Here is a 14,476-nt window from a genome sequence, read left to right as displayed (position 1 = left end):
CAAAATCCTTTCGAGCCCAATTTTGATAAATCTTCATTGGTACGTGATATATTTGTTTAATGCAAAACATGTCTTTTACAACGTTTTCCCACTTGGATTGTTATACTTCTTGGATGAGTATACTTAAATACTTTGTCCTACAATTATCTTAAGGGATTTCAGTATTTCAAAATTTACAGCGAAACTAAGAAAGTCTGCTTAAAGGTCGTCTAACTTTTGAAGTGTTCCATCCGCTTTCACAGTTAACTTAAATTGCTTGTCAACTTTTTGAATATTAAAATATTTCCTTCGAATGACAAGTATTGGTCGGTAGAAAAAGTTCGTTGATCTCGATGGGTTGAATAATTAAAAAAATAAAGCTTTATTTTATTTTCATTAAAATATTTAAAGCAAATCCTGTTAACCACAAATGGCGATTTGTATAGTTCTGAAATTATCATAAATAAGCAGATTTAAACACACTGTTACTAAATTGCAAAATATATTTTTCACTGTTAACATGGCCATTAAGTTATTTATTATTTAAGGAATTCGCCATTGGAATAGCTTTTATTTGTGTACATGTTTCTGTTTCTGTTTCTGTTTTGTTTTGATTTTTTTTGTTTTCAATCACGGGAGTGAGCGGTCGGTCACTGCTTGCCCATAAATCAAACACACAAATGACCAATTAATAAATTATTAAAATGTCGAAATATAAAATGAAATTTAATTTTCTAATGACACCAGAGAAACCCGATTAAATGACACATAGCACATCATTTGATCCCCAGCTATTTTATGTTGCATGTGAAACCGCAACATAAACCGACCAAACGGATAACAAACTCCGCACAAACAAACACACAAACACACAGACACACGCACACACACACACACATGCAAATGTGGGATACTTGGGCACTTACATGTGTTTGCGTAAATGTTGTTTTGTTGCTTTGTGTAAACGTAGCTGTGTATCTATTGTGTGGCGAATGGGGAAAGCCCCAAATGTAAAATGTGTCAAATGGGCCACAGATGCACCCTATTTCAATTTAATAACATTTCAGTTGGTAGTACAGATGGCAACCGCAACATATTTAAAATGTAACCGCTTTTATGCACTCACATATTAACCCATTCGACCGCAACATAATTTTCACGATTGACATTGGCGTACGCACATATTTGGGAACACGGGAGCCTATAGCAAAGCAAGACCATTGCCAACATACGTATGTACGTATGTAATACATATAGACACATAAACCATTACCGTTGACTATCTTCGGATGCAAAACAAAAAAAAAAAAGAGACTGACGACCTGACCTGATCCTAGCAATTAAGTTTCCAGCAGCACTGGAAAATCTTTGTTTGTTTTATAATGACACACGCTGAAGATGTTTGCATCCATGGTACACAGAATACAAGGTAGGCCTTAGCTTCCGACTTATATCAAGTAAATATGTGAGTGAAAGTATGAATATTGTTTTGGATAAAATTAAAATTCTTTAAAAGTTGGCAAATTTCTGTTGTGAAAAAATTTATTGATTAAGTTAACCAACGGCGAAAAAATATTTAAACACATATAGAAATTTATTTTACAAATAAACCTTGACCTCTCATTATTTTCCGTGGGTTTTCATTTAATTCTTCAAATACACAACACGGCTTCTTGCATATGTATTTATAAGATTTCTGAGAGTTCTTACCATATAGTCAGGACTATTTTTCGCAAAATTGTTGCATTTATCCTGCCTTCTATTTATTGCACAATATTTTAAACTTTAGAAAAGTTAATAGGGACGCAATTGCCAAAAAGAGAATGATGTCATATTTTACAAGTGACTGTTTGGCATCGATTTGTACATATCTTAAACACTACGACAGATGGGGGGAAATCTTACCAAAAACGAAACGCTTAATTATGCCATAGACAAATAAAGATATCGACTAAAAAGTTGTCTCATCTGTTATCTTCGAAAAAAGTGTTTCAATAGATGTCGTTCATGCTGTGGGGGAACTTAAGTCTATTCACTCAATTCTTCAAAAACTCAAAATATCGAACATTTTTATGATTTATTATTATTTATCAATTAAAATTATGCCAGCGAATTTATTTACATTTATATTGTCTAGCTATGTCGAAAAATAGCAATAGCAAATAGCTCAAATAGCAAACAAAAATTGTTTTCGAAGTCGAGTGACTATACTAGCCCTGGATGACTTTACAGTCCCAGTTATCAACCATGGTGGCATCTCCCTGAAGGGGTAAACATAAAAACTTCTTAGTCTATACCTTTATTTGTCTATGATAATGTTTAAGTGAAATATATTTCAGGACAAGCTAAATACAAATAGAGCTTTAAAAGAGAATACAACACACACCAGTATAAATCAAACCGAAACATTCTCCTCGTATTGATAAGGTGTAGAGTCTTGGTCCACACAATTCCTTAGTACCCTACATTGCTGTGTGAGGAGAATATACAGGGTAAGATGAAAAAACTACAACCAACTTCAGACTGCTGTCATTTCGACAGCTGTTAAAATTATTCCAGTGACAGCTCATTATATTGTTTACAAGCTGTCGTTAGAGCACTCCAGCATTTAAATGTGAATAAATCTTTTGTGTCTCGCCCCATCCATCGTTACCGTGATACTGGTAGCGTAGCCCGACGTCAAGGAAGTGGACGGAAGAAAACAGCAACGTCAGCAGAAATAGTTCGAAAAGTAAATAAGTGTCTTGATCGAAACCCGCGTCACAGTGGCCGAAAAATGGCTCGTGAGCTAAACATATCGAAATATTACATTCAGCAAATATTAAAAAATGAGCTCGGGGTAAAGCCAATGAAATTCCAAAACGTGCAAGAACTTACACCGCACCAGAAAGAAAATAGACTCAAAAGAGCTAGGCTAGGATTCGCTTTACCGAAAGTGGTGAACTGCCGAATTTGGTTTTCTCCGATGAGAAAACATTCGGTGTCCAGCAGTTTGTAAACAAAAACAATGATCGTGTTTACTCGCCAAAAAGCTCAGCTTAAAATGTGCGCCTTCGGCTGGCCACCAGAACTCAAGCGCCGGCCATAAATGCCGAATATTAAAGCACGCAAACATTTTTGCCGCAGACCTTGGACATTCCAACAGGACTCAGCACCTTCGCACTCAGCACACACCACCCAAGAATGGTTACAAAATGAGGTTTCTCGCCACATCCAGCGCAAAATGACCACCAAAATTTTCTAGATACCAATCCATTGGGTTATTGTGTCTGGAGTATTTTGGAAAGCATGGTTGGCACTAAAAAATACCAAAGTGCCGATCACCTCAAGCACGCGCTTCGCCGGGAATGGGCCAAAATACCGCAGAGCAACATTCGGGCTGCGTGTGACGGTTTCATTGGCCGTTTGAAGGCCATAATTCGTGCCAAAGGTGACCAATTCGAACAAATCTAAACTAATTTTAAAATTTGCATTTTTTGCTTTCATTCAATAAAATTTTAAAAAAAATGTAAAAATTATGGCGTCTGACTTTGGTGCAGTTTTTTTTTATCGCACCCTGTATATGTTTTGGAGTCTCCGTCGAATTTTTTGGATCTGTTGCAAATGGTTAGCAAGTTTTTAATACCCTCAACTGTAAAATGACTGGAATAGTATTGCAACTAGGTGCGGCATATTTTGTCACTAAGTGTCCTTCTATGGATGTGCCAAACAAACGGACATAGCCATGTCCGACTGATGCGAAAAGTCCGATTTGGACCTAGCTTAGTACATCGTTATCTATTTACCAAACATGGATCGAGTTGGAAGATGGGCCGTATTGGTTTAATCCTTCTGATACCTTCGACATAAAAATTAAAAAGTTGGAAGAAAAAATACAAAACGAAGGAGTACCCGATACAGTGGCAGATCATACTATTTAGATACTACTTAGGTCAAGTGCGAGATCCACTAATTTATTCTTGAACCTCATCAAGAATTTGAATAGCATTAATTACTCTTTTACGTTGGGAAATTAATTTTTCACGTCAAAAATTGTCTCATAAAGGTAAAGCATTTCGTACATATATTTAGAAAAACGAATAGAGTCGCGATATAGCCCATGTTTACTGTAAGAGAAAACATGGAAAATGTGGTACTTTTTCGTACCTCTCCCTATAAAAGAGTACAATTTTGAATACAAATAACTCCCATAAAATGTAAAATCAATCTCCGATTTTCTTTAAATTCTCATCTCTAACTGGAGGTATATATCTGTCGGAACACCGACTGATTCCTCCTAACTTGTTTGATTTTTACTCAACTCAACACCGACAGTCAAAACATTTTTTTTTCGTTATCGGTTTTTGTTCCTCCCCCAAAATAAATAGATTTTGATTATTACAATTCAAGCGTTCGAATATCGTTGTCTATTCCAACAAACACATGTTCATGTGTAACGCTAGTTCTTCTGTACCTTTGCAAAGTCATATTGTACAATATGCAATTTGTCATGAATGAATTTTTTACAAAACCTGTTGGCTACCTCAGAATCCCTCTACTTGTTACACTCCATAATAGTAAATATACACGAACATTTCGATCATAAATATATACTGGTGATGGCAGCATCATGCTCTGCTGGTGAATATTATTAGACGAGACATTTGCCCAGCAACAACGTGTCCAACAAGACCATCACAGACCAAATTATTACCAACATACACCGGATATCGATAAATCAGTTTTCTCCTGCAGTTGACTATCCGCGCTGGCTTGTCGCCATCGCCATGGTCGTTGTCGTCGACTTCCTTCCAGTTTCTAATCATTATGAGTTTCTTGTCTACTACTCCCCATATTTATCGGAACATGTGACATAAACGACGACCCGGATAACAATATTGGCAGTTGTGTACATCAACTAAATGGCCGTTTAGTGGGATTGGCGTTGACTTTCAATATCATCAGCCATAATGGGAATGGCAGCAACAACAACAATAGCAAGACAACATCTATGGCATCACCGTTCAAAACGCAAGACAACAACCAAAAATCAATTCCACGGCACATTACGCCCCATAAAAGACCACAACAAATGATTGAACGCTTGACGCACAGGCCAAATGCCGCTACTTCGCCATGCCACGAAGCCGTCATCCAGCAATCATATTCATGTTGTGGTCTCGTTTTAAGTGCGGCCCCAGATTTAATTCCCCAACGACAAATCTGTCGGTTATCACTGCCACCCACCTTCGTGGCCGTGTCGCGGTGGTGGCGTTCTGTTTTCAGTTCTGGTCGTCCAGGCTTTAATTTTTGTAGGCAGTTTTGTACCAATTTAAAATGGTTTGTTTAATGTACACTGCTCTTGAGCGGACATCGCAAACCTTAAAAGCGATTACTCACTCGAGTATTTGGCAAATAAAACAAAATTGAAATGAATCCGATGCGGCTGGGGAAACGAAAGACAGCGTTTTACAAATTCTGTGTGGCTCGTGGGCGGAGAAGTATCGATAATGATATCGACGACGTCGATATCGCCAATGACATCTTTGTTTCTGGAAATTTATTCATTTATTTCTCTCAGCGAACGCCTCTAAAAGTGCAAAGTGAAATAAACTACATGGCCGAGAGCGTCCGTCATAATAGTTGAGTGTTTTAATGGCGTCCTCTTGTGGCAATAAAATTTAAATTTAATGAAATGCCATACCGTTACGCACACACACACACACACAGGGACATACGTACATTCACATAAAAAAAGTTAAAGTTAACGATGAAATTACAAGAGTGGAAGGTCATCAAGGTGAAAGGAATTCTGCGGTAATAACCCAATACAAAAAATACAAAAATAACGATGCTGTATAAACGTGGATTTAAATTGTCAAGCAAATTGAATTGATTTCCAAGAAAAACTTAAATAATAATAATAATGTTGAAGCAGGAAGGCAAGGCTTATTAAGTTCAGTAAATTCCTGGGAACTTCAAACCGTTTTTATATACATTTCGAGAGGCTACATGAAACTTGAGTTATATTGCATACATATATACTTTTGAATTTTTAAGTTGTATAGATTTTAATATTTAACCGGACATTAACATTTGCAGACTTTAAAGGTAATGCAATTTTTTTTTTTTTTTTTTTTTTTTTGATTTTTATAAAAGAGTTTTTTTTATTAAAAGTAAAGAACCTGTCAATTTAATATCATATGATGACACAACACATGAATACTGGGTTATAATTCAATAGATAAATCAAAATTTATTATAGATAATATATAAAGGTGGGTGTGACGACTATATGATAAAGAGTAAATATTACGTATTTAATGGGATTAAATGTCAAATTGTTGAAACATTAAATATTCGATGAAGACCACATAAAATATATTCTCGAAATAATGTCAAATAACCAAAACGACTATTTTGGTTTTTACCCGGGGTCACTAGACCATACAAAATGTCGTAGCAATTGCCCTATATTTGAAATTAGATTTAAACTATATCTGTAGTATATCGATATACAACTATAAAGGTCAACAAAATCCAAGCATCCATATGATGGTTCTGAAGTGCCCTTTTCATGTATTTGAGTAAATTTTTGCATTAAAAGTATTCGCGATGAAATGATAATTTGGTGGTGGTCTTTTGGTGATTTTAACTGTTTGCTATAAGGAACTAATAAACAACACTGTGAAAGAATTCGGCAATTTTCAAAAAAAAAAATCCGTTAAAAATTCTGTTAAAATCTTAAAATTACCGAATGTAGCCATTATCTTATCGAAGTGGGCCTGCATAGGCGAAACTTGAAAAAAAAATCTGTGAATAATGTAGCTAAAATCAGTCCTAGGCTGTAGTATCCATTACGAACTTCATATGCCAAATTTTAAACAATTCCGGTGTATAATGTCGCTAAAATCATAACAAGTAAAAAAACATTAAGTTCGGCCGGGCCAAACTTTTAATACCCTCCACCTTAGGGTAAAATAAACATTAGAAGAAATGTGGAAAAAACCATTAAAATGCCGATTATGGGGAGGTACCGTAATATGGGGGCTACACCAAAACGTGGACCTATAATTACAATGTTTCGCCACACGAACTAGGACCCATTATGGCCCACAAATACCAATTTTTAGACAAATCAGTGAAAAAATGTGGCAAAAACCATCAAAATACCGAATATCGGGAGGTACCTTTATATGGGGGCTATATCAAATAATGGACCCATGCATGCAATGTTTCGCCACCGAAGCTGGAACCAATTATGACCAACAAATACCAAATTTCAGACAAATCCGTGAAAAAAATGTGGCAAAAATCATCAAATTACCGAATATCGGGAGGTCCCGTTATATGGGGGCTATACCAAAACGTGGACCTATAATTACAATGTTTCGCCACACGAACTAGGACCCATTATGACCCACAAATACCAATTTTTAGGCAAATCAGTGACAAAATGTGGCAAAAACCATCAAAATACCGAATATCGGGAGGTACAGTTATATGAGGGCTATACCAAATCATGGACCCATACATGCAATGTTTCGCCACCGGAGCTGGAACCCATTATGACCAACAAATACCGATTTTCAGACAAATCCGTGAAAAAATGTTGCAAAAATCATCAAATTACCGAATATCTGGAGGTACCGTTATATGGAGGCTATACCAAATTTTGGACCCATACATGCAATGTTTTGCCACACGCTCAGGGACCTGCTATGACCTACAAATACCAATTTTAAGACAAATCCGTGAAAAAACGTGGCATAAATCATCAAAATACCGAATATCGGGAGGTACCGTTATATGGGGACTATACAAGAACGTGGACCGATATATCTCATTTTCAATACCAACCATCCTAGACACAATGCAAATAGCTCTGCTAAATTTTGGAGCTCTACGTCAAATAATGTGGGCTGTATCGTGATTTCAACAGACAGACAGACGGACAGACAGACAGACGGACATCGTTAAATCGACTTAGAATTTTATGCTGATTATGAATATATATACTTTATGGGGTCTAAGACGAATATTTAAGGATGTTACAAACGGAATGACAAAGTTCATATACCCTCCTTTCCAAGGTGGAGGGTATAAAAATACCGAATATCGGGAGGTACCGTTACATGGGGGCTATACGAAGGCGTGGATCTCCACGGACAAGTCATATGCTGTAGTATCCCATACGAACTTCAAATATAATATACATTTGAGTAAAATTTTATCAACCTACTTCATAGCTTTCGGAAGCTAGAGTGATTTCCACAGACGGATAGACTGACGGACATCGCTAAATCGACATAGAATTTTATGCTAATCAAGAATATATATACTTTGTGGGGTCTAAAATGTATATTTCGAGATTTTACAAACGGAATGACAAACTTAATATACCCTCCATACAATGTTGGAGGGTATAAAAATAGTAAACCATGTTTACGTTCTGACACAAATTCCCAATGTTGACGGCACAACTTTGTTAAACGAATCGAACATTTTTTTAATTGAGAGTTTTGTATGCAGTGGCTTGGTTCTCGGTTCATTTATATAAAAACCGCCCCGGTTCAAATCCGTTTCGGTTCAGAACCGGTTTCCAGCGCTAAAATCATGGACCGATTGACTCAGGTCAGCGAGAGAAGCGAGATTAGTAGTTTTTTTTTGGCAATTTGACGACATATTAGAGATCACTCTTCTTGTGACAATTTGGGCAGGAGTTACATTAAGATGTCCATTTACATAGCTTACCCATGTGCCATGACAATAGTACGCATTGAAAAAATTGTTTTAAATCTATGCTCCTTTTACTTTACATAAGACTAATTATTTCAGAATGTCGATTATTTGTGAATCATATATCCGGCTAGATCTAGTGTCAGGATCACACTTTGTATATTTAAAGATCGAAGGAAACGAGGTATCATTTCACGTAAATATGCAATTTAAACATGCTATCCAAATATTTTGGAACCATGTTGTGCTGCATTGTACAATATTCAAATTGGATACTCCACAGGCTTTTTTATGAAAGGAGTCGATCTTTTGACAATATTGTGGGGCGGTACCAGAAGAAGTCCATCGATATTGCCCATCTTCCAGATCGAACTAAGTTAAAAAGTAATATTACTATGTTCGCTCTTTAGTACAATTCGGATACTGCTTTGACAGCCAGAAAAACAAAGAGATGTGGAGAGTGTGGCTTCATATTCCCTGAAACGAATTTAGTACGAAGAAACATCCAGGGTAAGCCTATACATTTGATGAGGCTCGTTTTTCTATGAAAGTTGATATTGTTGTTAACATTTTTCTTATAAACGACAATTACAGAGTGAACAATTCCTAGCTTTAAAAATAGTATATCGGACGCAGTTACTTTAAACAAACCCGTTGAAATTGAAAAATTGAGTTTTCTTTTCAGACTCTTTGAATCATAAGAATGTTAATTTTGAAAAATAAAAAAAAAACATTTATTTTGATTTTTTCAATATTCTAAGAAGTATTGTCATAGAAGAATTGTCTGGAAACCAAAGAAATTCCAAGGAAAATAATAATGACCACCAAAAACTTCCATTACCAAATAATGGGTTTCATAACCAATTTTTGACAATCATAACTACTTATAAATTAACTTACTAACACACTATTTTATTTTTATTAGGGCGTGTCATCATTTAAGAACGAGAAATTATTTTAGCCAGTATTTTACCAGTATCACTCTTGCGAACAAAAGGTATTACTTGATTTTACCCTTCACCACAGGGTGGTCAGGGTATTATATCTTTGTGCATTTGTTTGAAACAGGCAAAAGGAAACGAGATTGACACATAGTTCCTTTTGATGATCTGCATAGAACACATTCTGAGTCGATTTATGCATGTCGAAATCGCTTTAGATATAGCTATAGCTCCCATATATAACACATATATAAAGTCGTCCGATTTGCTTTTATTGTGCACCAAAAGTGTAATATTAGCCCAAATGGGATTGAATTTGGTACTTACGACCAAATTGAGTCTAGAAACTAGTTAAATTTGGTGAAGATCGGTTCAGATATAGCTATAGCTCCTATATACATTGTATATTTTTGTATTTTTTATTATATTTTTTCCCCATAGCTCAGAGTTATCTTTGCAAATATAATCGAGATCGATTCAGATTTGGATATAGCGCCCACATATATTTTTATCCGATTTCAAGTTAATTGTGAACCAAATGGGCAATACAAGCCCCAATTGAAAAGATACAAATTCTTCGGCATATTTAGTCCTTTGGACTTTAAATTATAATTATACTCATAGATTGTATGATTTAATTATCCCATAAAAACATTTAATTGTTACATGAAGCTCTGATAACTATGCAAAGTGGTGTAGGGTATCATAAAGTCGGCCCCGCCCGACTTTAAGACTTTCTTTACTGGTTTTGTTATAATTTTCTTCGTTTGCCGACGCTGGGACTCGAACTCAAAACATTAGCTTTTGTACCCACGGTGCAGACGTACCTATACCTAGTAATGAGAAAAGTTTTTTCCTTCTTCATGACTACCACTCAAAATTATTTTCCCTTGATTTCAACATTTAAAACCCTCCAATAGCAGTAATTATTTGAAACTTTGTCATTTTTTTTTTTTTAATAATTTTTCCCATTACGGTGTCAATAATATAACTCACTTAACGCGACTTCGATTCACAAGCGTTGCATGCAATTACCGCGCTTTCGTTAACCTGCAACATATTGTGTAATGGCAACGATTGAAACATGCTGTACACAATTGTTGCTGACAGCGAACAACAGCGATTTGGCGGCAATGAATAATTAATTCCACAACTGACACTCGAATGGGGGGCAAATGTTATTGGTGTTACAATTGAACTTTGCAATTCAAGTCCACTGACCTTTAACATCATCTGGAGCCCAAGCCAACAAGACTCGGAACAGTGTACGGGCAACCGAAGGGAATGAAGAAATCCACAATACGAGTTGGGCAGGCAACGTTTAGAGTTGAATTGAAAACAACAAAACGTAGACAAAAACAAAACAGGTGCACAGATAGCTAGCTAGCCAGCTAACCAGCCAGTTTGCCGCATGTGAATGATGACAATTCCGACAACAACAAACAACAACAATATATTAGTTGAGCTCCACACAATGCACGCTGGCATCGCTGCTGTTACGGCAATTTGCATATGTACCAGCAATGTTGCATGTATTGTTTGTGAATTTTGTAGCTCATACAGAGTTGTTGACGTTGTTGTTGCTGCTGCTGCTGTTGATTGCCCCAAACAGAAAATGAATGCAGGGAATTATTGTCGACAAACTCTCAACAACAGCGAGCCAGCCAGCCAGCCAGTCAGTCAGAGCTCAGAGAAATGAGAAAAATAATTATTTTAATGTATGCCGGCTTTGGCAGCCGGGCTGGCAGGCAGTCAGGGCGATGACGCCAACTGAAAGCAAAGGATGAACGACAATGAAAGGCTTTCGTCGAGGGAAGAACAAGAATGGGAATACAAATGAAAAATTGAAATTATACACTGCAATGTTGGCAATGTTGCACTTACCGGAGCAGACAAAATGAAGATTTTTAATCCAATGTTGCTGCAGCTGACGATGATGCTGAGGCTGATGCTGACGATTATATTGTCGAAGACGAGGCGAGCAATGATGTTGCTTGGACGATGATAGCTGCTGTGGCTGGTGTTTGTTGTTATGATGACTGTGGCAGTGTTGTTGCCGGTGCTGATATTCTGGTTGATGTTGATAGAAACGATGACAATGCTGACATGCATTGCCGGGGGCTGGGGCATCAGCTGCAACCGCATCTGCAGCTCTATTTGTGGCAGATAAGGCAAATGGATAAATTTGCCCAGGATCTGGGGACTCCATGGTGGCTGATATTGACAACATCAGCTAGCAGTCTCAGCAGGTTTAGTGGAAATTTAATGCTCGAGAGTTTCCTTGAGTCTTGTCAACGGGTAATTGTTATTATTTAAATAATTAGAGATAGACAGTCAGTGAGAGGAAGTGTTCTTTAGTTGGCAGAGTAAGACATACAGAAGCTTAGCTTTTGGTTAGTAGCTGGGGCTTTTGGTTTTTTCGTTTGGTTTTTATTAATTTGTTTGATTGGTTGGTTGCTTTGGTTTTTTGTTGCACGCTTTTTGGTATGAACGCTAAGAGCGACATTTGAGAATGGCTTGCAATGATGACCAGCAGTCCATCATTCTGCTTGCGACGCTCAGGCACACGCACGCACGCACGCCCTCCGATGATGGGCAGAGAAATAAAAACGGGCGAAAACGAAAGAATTTGTTTTCAATTCCGTTTTCGGTTATTTGTAATCCTTCTCTGCAATGGTGGTAATAACGAACTTTGTTCTGGTATTCCTTTTGAGCGGGTAGCTGGGTTGAATGGTGCGTGTTGTCGCAGTCGTCAGTCCTGATGGAGATGTTGTTTATGTTGGCCAGAGGAAAGGATATCCACATTTAAAATTGAAATGTCGATGCTGTTGGCATTTCTGACATTTTATTAAGAATTCCTTTTTGTTTTATTTTTAGGATTTGCATTACAATTTTCGAACGATACTTGGCGTTGGTTGGTTGTTTGGTTGAGTCACAGCACTCATTCATTCATTCAGTCAGTCACAACGAAGCCAAAGGGCAGCTAACAAAAATATTTTTACACCATCAACAACACAACACAGGCTCTCTATGGCAATTGACCGGAAGTCCGACCGACCGACCGACAGATGAAAATTTTGTTGGTTTCTGGTATTTCGGTTTATTTGTTACTTTTCTCAGTCCCGGTTTGTATGTTTGTCTGTGTGTGTGTGTGAGTTTGTTTCTGGAGTAGCTGTTGTTATTTTTATTATTTACGGTCATAAAAAACGCCTCTTTATAGGCATTTCAATATGATGCTAAGCTGGCCTGGCTTGCTATCCCTGGCAACGGGTAAATCCAAAACCCATCAAAAAGAATGTAAGCATCGACAACTCCTTACTCGCATGTATGTGTGCGTGTGTCTTTGTTTGAGTGTGGGGGGAGGTCGGCATCCATTCATTTATTCACAGAAATTGCGGTAGCAGCATGCGGCAAGCATATGGCCCTACTCGATGGATGGATGAATGAATGGTGGCTCGTAGGTTGATTGTTCTTGACGGGTTCTTGTTGTTTGTGTGTGAAATCGACCCTCGGCTGGGTGCGTGGTTGTCTTCCTTTGCACTGGCTTCTTCTATTGTGATTTAATGCTTACATCAGCTGAAACTATTCCAGTAGCTAATTAAGAATCATAAACGTGCCAGAATTTGGCCCTTAGAAACAGCATCATCAGCTCACTTTTGTTGGCCAAGTTAATTTGTTATTGTTTGTTGTTACTGTTGTTGTGTTCTTGTTTTTGTTGTTCGTACCGGGTTGTTAGATAGATTTAAGAAATTCCGTTCTTGTTTTGTTATTAAATTATCATCACTCTAATTATCATTGTGTTTGTAAATTTATCATTATTTCCACTTGTTTTCGAATTATTTTTTTTTCTCCGTTATGTATTTTTATCTCTTTCTTCGTTCGTTCGTTTTGCACTGTTTTCTTTTCACCAAAAAATTTCGCAGGATAACGCGACCATACGCAACGATTTTAACGAAAATATTCTCATTGAACGATTGCGAGTACGAAGACGTAGACGAAAAGAACGCAGCACACAAATCTAGAATATCACAAAAATTATAATCTTATTTTTATTTGGTCAGCGGGGACCATTTCTTTTATAAAATTCGAGGAGCGATTTCCTCCACAAAACGACACAAATTTCCACTCGGAATGATGCTCTGTAACAGTAAATTTTCATCAAATTCACGAGATATTTATTATTTTGCACTTTTTCTTTTTTCTATTCTTCATTCATTCTTTTCGCCTTGTTTTCCCTGCGATTCCCCGGAGCTGGCGAGGAGAGGAAATCGGTTGGGATGTGCTGGTTCGTGGTGGTGGTGACGTACGTGTGATAGTCGAAATATTCCGATAGTAGAACTTGTGATGTTTGGTGTTTTTGTTTTTCCACTTCTTGGATGTTGAAAGCAAAACGAAACAAAACGCGCGTGGCTCAGTAGAAATAACCGTCAATACCGATTCAGAGCTAAAACCGAACTAACGGCAATTTCCGCATAGGCATACTCATAACTGCAGCGCAACAGCTAAACACCACACTTGAATGGTTGGTTGGCTCTCTTTGTGAGCACGACAAGAACGCCAACAACAACAACACAACAAACACTCGCCCTCTAAACATGCACAACATGTAAGTGAATGGCGTACGGCGTACGCAATAAGACACTTGACAAGACTCCCATTTGTGGAGGCTGTAAGCAACCTGAGACACACACACCACTGAGAGGCCCAGAGTTTCCTTTTGGGAGAGTTCATTGTGCTACGCACATGAATGAGAGCGGCACAAATGAGAGATAGAGAGTGAAATTGAGAGTTACAAGAAAACACATGTGGGAAAATGCTGATGGAAACCAGTTTCACTT

At 37.3% G+C, this 14,476-nt stretch overlaps 1 protein-coding gene across 3 annotated transcripts in view; it reads right to left on the bottom strand.

Annotated features, from left to right (window-relative positions):
• Positions 1–14,201, bottom strand: part of LOC101889674 (nephrin) — a 275,261-nt gene extending 261,060 nt beyond the window's left edge. For 2 of the 3 annotated variants that reach the window (XM_011298259.3, XM_020034642.2), the window contains exon 1: positions 11,523–14,201. In XM_011298259.3, the coding sequence (XP_011296561.1) occupies positions 11,523–11,868 (346 nt within the window). In that variant the 5' untranslated portion in view covers positions 11,869–14,201. The remainder of the gene's footprint in view (positions 1–11,522) is intronic. The other variant, XM_011298258.3, reaches the window with a different exon arrangement.
• Between the last annotated feature and the right edge of the window lie 275 nt (positions 14,202–14,476).

Source organism: Musca domestica, unplaced genomic scaffold (assembly GCF_030504385.1).
Source record: "Musca domestica strain aabys unplaced genomic scaffold, Musca_domestica.polishedcontigs.V.1.1 31, whole genome shotgun sequence".
NCBI lineage: Eukaryota > Metazoa > Arthropoda > Insecta > Diptera > Muscidae > Musca > Musca domestica.
Note: the sequence above shows the minus strand (reverse complement) of the source record. Positions and strands in the feature narration are given on the sequence as shown.